A 9,534-nucleotide genomic window follows, 5' to 3' on the forward strand; every position below is an offset into this window, starting at 1 on the left:
GAAGCAAACACTCCCGGTGTCAAAATCAAAGTGAAGATTCGATGTTCACGGTGGCAAATTTGTCAGACGTGCATTTGGATCTCAATTCAGTTACTAAAATAAGAAGGTAGCCTCGTAGTGTGATTGTAGTAGTAGTGAAAATGGGGATGATGTAGGTACCCGGTAGATTTTGTTGCAGCCTGCAGTACATATGCTGTGGCAATCACGAAAAGTTCTTGCGCGGTTCATATGTATTGGTGAGTGGAAATGAACCATAATAATTTAGACATGGTTCCCTAGACCGGGAAGTGGAGGCAGACACTTCCTGCAAGCTCTATGCAGTGGAGGTGTTACACATCTATACCGATATAAAAAGACCCAAAGGTCAGATCCAACAAATCCTGACAGCCAAATCAGGTCAATCCAACGACTCAGACATCTCCAATGGTGAGTGCTCAACACGTTTAATATGCAGTTAATACCATACCAAATATTAATGCCAATGTTAATCATATAATTAATACGCAAATAATATCCTACCTAATATTTACGTGTGATTAATATATTACATTTACTAGTGCAGCAAAGAGCTAGGATCCACAAGGACATGGTTGTTAATGCAATTGTTCCAAGAAAGAAAAGGCAATCACTTGAGTGGCTGTAGCGACGGACGCGGCTTGCATGCCGCCTGGAATCCCTTTTTTTGCGAGTTGCCTGGAATCCCTTCGACAGTGTTGTCGACCCGTCGTCCTTGCGGAGCCGCTCCTCCATGGTGTGGTCCCTGGGGATGTGTCCGGTGGCAAGGCTTCCCCGGAGCACGGACGCACCTCAGACGGCTGTGCACCTGAGAGGCTTCCCACACAACATGCGCCGCAGGAGCCGGCGACCACTTGGATGGCATGTCTCTCCCAGCGGCGATCTTGATTACTTCCTTCGGTTCCACGCGCGCTCTCAGTCTTGTGGCCTGTCGCATCCACCAGTCGCCTCCACACGTTGTACCTGCCGCCATCATGCTGTTGCAGAAGAAAGAGAGGGTTATCTTCATGAGAAGCTGATGGCGCTAGATATATGACGGCAGCCATGCGAGAAAGACGCGGGGTTCTAGATCGGGCGACGGAACAAAATGGGTGGAGGTGGATGAGGGTTGGACGAAACCAAAATTAACATATCCTTGTAAAAAATCAACATATGACGAGGAAGGAAAGTTAAGGAGATGTGTGGGTAAGGGAAGGAAAACAAATATTTGATTGAGTAGAGATATTGGTAATTTTATAATGTGTTTGGTGAAATGGTAAATGCCGATGTGTTTTAGTTTACGTTAACCTATATTGATTTAGGAAATGAAAGTTCAGTCCATGAGGATGGGTGCGGGCGTGCACATATCGATACAAAATAAACTGACGGGAAGGGGTGGAGAGGTGAATGAATGAGACAAAAAAAAAAACAACGGGAAGGGGAAAGCCGACGTGGTGGGGTGATGGTGGGATGTGGAGACGAAAATAAACCGTGCGTATCGGACCAACAACTCCCCTTTTAGGGGTAGAGATATATGCGATTTGGTAAGATCAAAAAAATATACGTGATTTGGTAAGATAAGAAACAAGTTGTGTTATTTTTTTGTATTAGGAAATTTGTGATTGTCATTTAATAGTAGAGATAATGATGACAATATATGTATGAGATGGTCAGAGAATAATCTTATGTATGTCTTTTTCGGAAGGTATATCACATATATGATCTGATTTCTGAATTCTTAATTAGCTACTATTTACATGATTGAAATGAATCAGCACCTGTCAAAACAAGTACAAAACAAGATCTTCCCCTTTAATTATGGATTTGTTTTCTTAATGAGATGGAGAAAATAGACCATTGGAGGGATGGTGACAGGTGAGACGAGAAAAAACCGGACGAAAATAAACCGGGGTACCGGACTACCAATTCTCTTTCGATTTTTTTTTTGAAACTATGATGATTTTTATAGCAAATTCGGAAAGTATACACCCTAATGCAGAAAAATTAAAAATATCACCCTGTCGGCTTCTTGTTGGCCGAAGAGAGACTTTTTGGCCAACCGTTGGCCAAAAAGGACTTTTCGGCCAACAGTTGACCAAAGAGTCCCTCTTCGGCCAACACCTGCTCAACTGTTTTAGAAAATTCATATCAATTAGGATTTTTAGTATTTTAATTTGATTCTTCTTGCATTAGATTAGAAATTTTATGAAGTTTCTGTAGATATCAAGTTTGACTAGATTTGAAAGTTTGAATTTGAATTTTCATGAATTATAGGCAATTAATTACAAAACCTAATTCTTCACTAAAACAGAACTGTTTTCGTGAAAACCTAATTTTAAATAATTCTAAAATTCACCAATTAATTACTACTGATAAACAAAGTCACAAAGAACCAGTAGCAAAAAGAACCATCTAAAAAGAATACTCCTAACTCAAATTATAGGCAATCTAGTGATTTGAGCAAATTCATAAAAATTAAAATTCAAACTTTCAAATCTAGTCAAACTTGATATCTATAGAAACTTCATAAAATTTCTAATCTAATGCAAAAAAGAATCAAATTAAAATACTAAAAATCCTAATTGATATGAATTTTCTAAAATAGTAGAGCCGGTGTTAGCCGAAGAGGGACTCTTTGGCCAACTGTTGGCCGAAAAGTCCTTTTTGGCCAGCGGTTGGCCGAAAAGTCCCTCTTCGGTCAATGGTAGGCCGAAAAGTTACTCTTCGGCAACAGGAGGCCGACAGGGTGATACTTTTGATTTTTCTGCATTAGGGTGTATAGTTTCCGAATTTGCTATAAAAATCATCATAGTTTAAAAGAAAAAATCTTCTCTTTCTAAGTAGAGACTTGTGTTGGATGACAGGAAGTATGCAGACACGCTGGTCCAAACATTCACGGACAATTATGTTTACTCCTGTTGTAGTTGCCCTTGGTTAGCCGGGGATTTGAGATCGTGGCTTGTGATAGTGACCTGGAGCATTTGGTCCATGCCGGCAGCAAACGACGGACGCTAAGTTTACTGCTCCCCGGGCCCTGTTGGCGCACCGCACGCACCAATCGGGCGCGCACGCGAGGGAGAGGACCAGTCGGTTAGTCGGGCCGGCCCAACCAACCCCCGACCGGAGCTGCCCGTTGTTGCCAGCCAACCCCAACCCGGCGCGGACACGATAAAGTCATGACGCTAGCCGCCCGGGATCATGGACAAACAAACCAAGTCGTCGCCAACTCGCAGCCCCGCCGTCGCTCTCACCACCGGCACGGCAGACCGCTCGCCCCCCGCGCATACGGCCACAGCACCGGTCGATCGACATGGAAGACCCTCCCGCGACGGCCGATCCAGCAGCCGGCTCCCCCTCGTCCTCCTCCACCACCACCTCCTCCTCCTCGCTGCGGAGGCGCGCCGCGCTCTCCGTCAACACGTCCGCGCCCGGCGGCAGGGGCATGGAGCGGGAGCGCAAGGAGGCGGAGAGGGACGTGGAGCGGGCGGGGGCGGAACCTGTGAGCCCGGCGGGGCGGCTGTTCCGGGAGGCGCACTTCAACTGCTACATCGTGGCCCTGCTGGGCCTCGGCGCGCCGGTGGACGTGGCGGCGGCCCGCGCCGGGTTGGAGGCCACGCTCGTCCGCCACCCCCGCTTCTGCAGCGTCCAGGTACGCACGCCGGCCGCCCTGCTGCTCTGCTCCACCATCCTCTGTTGTCTGTTCCCCTCTGCCGGCAACCTCCCCCCGCCTCCTCGCAACTTGCACAGAGAAGAGAAAAGAATAGTTGGAAAGATTATGGCAACAGTTGGTTTCCTCTGTCCCGAGATCGGCTCCCCGAGCGGCACATGCCGTGGACCTTCCATGATCGATCGGCGCACATGCTCCAGCTCCGGGTTCGGCAAAGCTGTCGGCCCATCGTGCAGACCACGACACGCGCAGAGCACGGAGGGAGATTCCCGCCGACGAGCAAATTTGGTAGAGTAATACAGTCAGGTCCAGCGTCTGCCTGCCTGTGCTGTATGGGCTCGGAATGGCTTGCCTACGCCTACGGATGGCAGGAGAGAGGCGATCAGGCAGGCACGCGTTGCCGTTCCTCCCAATCCCAAGTGCGTCTGCGATTCTATTTCTCGGTAGGTTCTCCGTAGGCAACAAGAGGCATCTTCTGATGCCCGCGAGAATTGCGGGTGGGAGAACACGAATCACGCATCACCTTTAACTTTACCCAATTACCCAAAGCCGTCGTTCGTTTTTCCCGAATTTTACTACAGTTGTAATAGTAATAGTAGCACAGTAGATCTTTCTCCTTTTTATGGCTGATCCCGATTGATTTGATTTGATCCCGCGCTTGTTAATCGGCGCCCGCCCAAGTCCCAAGATAGTGGCCATGCGCATGTCGTGCCGTTCCGGCGTCGGCGCGTCGGACCCAAGGCCGGCCGCGTAGACATGACCCCTCGTCGCGCCCTGCGCCCTCGTATTCATGGCAGCACCGGCAACGGTCCAAGCACAGCACGGCAACAAATTCCACTTTGCGGGGTGAGTGGTGATCGATCGCTGTCCCCCAAAAATCAATCCCATAAATAACTCTGGAGTAAGTAGTATCTTCTAATTATGGCGATCCTATCACGAAAACAGATCCCATTTGCTGTCGTGGTGATTGCCCAAAGTCCCGCTCAGTCCAGCCCTTTCCGGTCTGTAGCACGAAGCCGATGCTATCAATTTGCTCCGACCGACGGACACATGCATGGTCGTGCGGCCTTCAGTTTGGAGAAAAACCGAGCGGCCATTGTAGACCATGGATGGCAATTAAGCAGCCTTCAGTTTGGCCCAGGCTTTGGAAATTTCAGTGAATTCATTCATGGCGTGCGACGTGACAGAGACGCATGACCATTAAGCGGTTGCACGTCCAAATCAAATTTCATTCATGCCTATGGCTTCTGTGCTACACTTCCTTTGCTACACGTCTGGCGTGTCTGAAAACGGCAAGTTTTTTGTTTCCATTGGCGACGAGACACCCAACGAACCGTCCGTTTTACTAGAGATGATTCAGTCAAACCAGAGGCTCAGGCTAGTCATAGTGGGAGTAACTTAGCTAGTAATATAACATATTTTAACACAAGTTTGTTTATGTGGCACCTAGTTAATGAGAAGAGAGGTGTTTGGAGTAACATATTATGTTACAATCACATAGCGCTTCTCAAGAAATATTAAGTCTATAAACTAATAAATGCAACCATATATGATACTACTTCTATGACACATTGCACTATAAAAATAATAATATAGACTAATGTCATATGTATGACCAGCCTTAGTCACACCGAAGAAATTAGCATCAAGTCTCGACAGGAGAAATTGTGATGACCAACAACTATGGACGGTTTACAAAAACGAAGAAGAATCTTCTCTTGCTAAAGCGTGTTTCAAATCTATTGTTGATTTTGATGAATACACGCAATTGGTTTTTACTCCCTCCGTTCCAAAATAGATAACTCAACTTTTCTTAATCTAAATTAGACTTTATTCCTCAAATAATGCTCATATCGTTTACAAAGTTGGGTCATCTATTTTGAAACGGAGGAAGTATTTCCCAAGTTATTGTCAGTTTTGAACGACTTGTATCTGCCCGTGAGTCCAATGAAAATTCTTATGCCCCCGATGAATTCAATATATAGCTCCACCACCAATGATAAGTATGAATATGATTTTTTTTCATGGGAGTTTTTTTGATCTATTCATCAACTACCGAGCAGTACATAGAACATACAAAATAACAAAAATTACTTTCGGAGTCCAAGGACCATCTAGCGACGATTACAAACACTGGAGCGTGCCACCATTATTGCCCCTCTTTTACCAGAGCGGACAAGCCCTATTGTAGTAGTCAATTAAAAAATCGTCTCAGGACCAACGCCCAAACTAACCACCGTCATTGAGACACACAAACACATACGAACGAAACTAGATCCAAGAAAATCCACCAAAGACAAATACATACGGAATCTTGTAAGATCCACCAAAAACACACCTTCACACATCCTTTGACGACGCTAGTCGTACCACTGGGATCGGCACTAGGCGGTGAGAACCTTATGCCATTTTCAAGGAGTCATTGCAAACCTATGCTCGTTTTTCTAGACAAAACACAAACTCTAAACAAATAAAAAAACACCTAAAATGAAACGGGAGCCCTCTGCCCTAAAAGAACACCTCCATGGTTCCCAGGCCGGAGGAGATGAGGCAGACCGCCGATGGAAGGCAGGGAGCCCTAATCACCCATGTGCCTCGTGAGACGAACGATATTGAAAATATATGAATCTGATGAAACAAATTTGGTCAAGCTTAATTATTTAAACTTAACGGTTAACACAAACCTAGAATATATTTTTTTAACTCAAGACCAAGCTAGAACTCGCGAGACAGATTTTATGGCATGATTTGTTCACTCAGCTCGCCATGGTGAGAAGCAGAGCATCAACACACACGTTGCGTTGCAGGTGTCGGACGACGTGAAGAAGAACGCGAAGCCACGGTGGGTGCGGACCACGGTGAACCTGGACGACCACGTCATCTTCCCGGACCTGGACCCGGCCGCCACGTCGGCCGACCCGGACCGTGCCCTCGAGGACTACGTGTCCTCCCTGTCCACGCGGCCAATGGACCACTCCCGCCCGCTCTGGGAGTTCCACGTCATCGACTTCCCGACCTCCGAGGCGGCCGGCGCCGTCGCCATCCGCATGCACCACTCGCTCGGCGACGGCGTCTCGCTCATCTCGCTCCTCACCGCCTGCACCCGCAGCGCCGCCGACCCGGCCAGGCTGCCCGCGCTGCCGTCGCCCCCGCCGCCGCGCCGCTCCGCCCCGCCGCTCTCGGCCGGCGCCCTCGCGCTCGCCGCGTGGGCCTGGTCGCTCGTCGCGCTCGCGTGGAACACGCTGGTGGACGTGGCGCTCTTCGTGGCCACGTCGTGGTTCCTGCGCGACGCGCCCACGCCGTTCCTCGGGTCCCCCGGCGTCGAGTTCCGCCGCAAGCGCTTCCTCAACTGCACCCTCGACCTCGACGACGTCAAGCTCGTCAAGAACGCCATGAAGTGTGTAAGATCCTTGTACTTGTTCTGTTGATTACCAGTGACTTGATCTCTGTTAGCTCAGTGAATGGTGTGTGTGTGCTTCTGCAGACTGTGAACGATGTGCTTGTCGGAGTGACCTCTGCGGCGCTGTCGCGCTATTATTTCCGCAAGATCGGTGAGTGGTGCGGTGTTCTTCAGTTGATCAGTTATCTACCATGGATGTCATATACAATACTTACGGAAAGGAGGTGCTAATTGCCCTGCAAAATGGAAGGAAAAGGGTGATAATTTCATGGTCGTTTTCTCTGCTCTGAATCTTGTTCAGGCGAGACCAGCAGCGACAAGAGAAAGCCGCGGAAGAACATCCGCATGCGATCGGCGTTGCTCGTCAACATCCGGAAAACACCCGGCCTGCATGTAAGTCTGAAATTGTTTTATACATTTTCCTCAAAAACTAATCTACTCCTACAATTTAAGCATATAGTTCATGCATTGTGTTTAAGCAGAGTTACCAGGACAGTTCATGAGTGGTTCTGAACTTGTGTTTTGAGCAGACATTGACGCAGATGATGGATCCTAGTAAGGACAATGCTGTCAAATGGGGGAACCAGATCGGTTACATTGTGCTCCCGTTCCATATAGCGATGCACGACGATCCTCTCGAGTACATCCGGCAGGGGAAGAAGACAGCGGACAGGAAGAAGAGATCTTTGGAAGCGGTCTTCACATATTGGAGTGGAAATCTAGTGGTGAAACTCCTCGGCATTAAGGTAATGACTTCTCCTTAGTTTTGAAATGACCATGCTTGCTTGATTTATCAATGTTCTTCAAATCCACAATGGAAAAAAACGTCACTGATTTTTCCAAGTATACATGAGTAATTGTGTTAAACAAATTTGGATTTTTTAACAGGCAGCCGCGGCTCTCTGCTATGGCATGTTCACTAACACCACCATGTCATTCTCAAGCCTGGCCGGACCTACCGAGAAGGTGGAGTTCTATGGTCATCCGATCGTCTACATTGCCACAAGTGTCTACGGGCATCCACATGTAAGCACTTTCCCGTTGCTAATCATTACTGACAAGGTTATCAATTGCACGGATTCCTTATTCTCGTGTTGTAATTGTTTTATTTATTTATTTTTGAAAAGGGGGAGAAGTAATTGTTTTATTTGATTGTGTGTAGGCTTTAACCGTGCATTTTCAAAGTTACATGAACATCATGAAGCTTGTCCTTGCGGTGGACGATGAACAATTCCCGGACTCTCATCAACTATTGGATGACTTTGCTGAGTCCCTCAGGCTTGTTCGTCAGGCAGCTTCAGAAAGATCGTAGAATGAATGAAACTTAGGTTTTAGCTAGAAGGTAGAACATGACACAAAATTTGCACCAATGTACTATAGTCAGCCACTTGCTGTATAGCCTGGTTAGCGAGTGTACACAATTCTACGAATCACGAAGCTGGCAACGATTGATTTGTAAAGATGCTGGTCGAATATAAAAAGTCCTTTCTGTTTCCGGACTGGATGATGAGTCTTCGGGAGACTAGTATTACCCATATTCGTAGACCCCAAAATAAAGTTAGTGATTGTTTAGCTATCTTTGCTAGAGAGGAAGGTAGAACCATGACTTGGTTAGATTCTGGACCTCCCAGAGTTTTAGAACTTGCTGCTTCAGATTGTAACACTGTTGGAGTTTGAGTAATACAAGTTTCTATTCACAAAAAAAGGCAGCGAAGCCCACGATTGGGATAGCTGCCACCCTCGTCTATATGATGCCAGCTTAAGAAATGCTACTAGTGTAAATAATTATACATGATTCCACATTTTTTTACAGCATTGACATGAAATCAAAGTTCAATCTACATGGTGAGAATAATAGAAGACCAAATATGATGAAAATAAATCCAAAGTAAAAAATAAATAAGAAGATGCACTATTCACAGATTTTGTCTTTTTGTTTATCTTGATGTACGTCTCTGTTTTGGTTCAAACTTTGCTCAGTAAATATCTTTTGTGGGGGAACCTTACGAAGTAATTAATCATGACATACTCTTTCTCTAATATGCATCGGGTGAGATTGAATTACCTTATATGCATCTGGTGAGATATTCATATGTGGGCAATTTGTGATGACAGTTAAAACTAGACAATCTCCATTGTACTGCAACAAGGGGCAGAAATAATCTATAGATTAGGCAGTGATTTACCTGTCTATATAAACATTAATTTGCTTGTCTAAAAAAAGATTTCATTCGCTAACACTTGTTTGACATTTTGTTTTGGTGAGGGAGAAAAATACTTGTTTGGTAACAATTTATTGGCCAACAAAGAAATATTATTATTTAATAAGTAAATAAGAGGTGGGCCGGTTACAAAACTGTTAAAAAAACCCAAAGATGGGACGAAAAAATTCAAGAAAGGACAGTGAGAGGAGAGGGAAATGCATGTAAAATTGGACGAAGAAGGAGTTAACTATAGAAGAGAGAAGAAAATA

At 46.1% G+C, this 9,534-nt stretch overlaps 1 protein-coding gene across 1 annotated transcript; it reads left to right on the top strand.

Moving 5' to 3' along the window:
* Positions 1-3,182: 3,182 nt before the first annotated feature.
* On the top strand, positions 3,183-8,556 carry LOC125528472 (wax ester synthase/diacylglycerol acyltransferase 11-like). The gene is made up of 7 exons (XM_048692944.2): positions 3,183-3,643; positions 6,469-7,062; positions 7,146-7,212; positions 7,363-7,454; positions 7,592-7,807; positions 7,950-8,087; positions 8,224-8,556. The coding sequence occupies exons 1-7, from the start codon at positions 3,305-3,307 to the stop codon at positions 8,371-8,373; spliced, it is 1,596 nt and encodes a 531-aa protein (XP_048548901.2). The 5' UTR covers positions 3,183-3,304; the 3' UTR covers positions 8,374-8,556.
* Positions 8,557-9,534: the final 978 nt, after the last annotated feature.

This window comes from Triticum urartu, chromosome 1A (genome assembly GCF_056163025.1).
Source record: "Triticum urartu cultivar PI428250 chromosome 1A, HENAU_Tu73, whole genome shotgun sequence".
NCBI classification, from domain to species: Eukaryota; Viridiplantae; Streptophyta; class Magnoliopsida; order Poales; family Poaceae; genus Triticum; species Triticum urartu.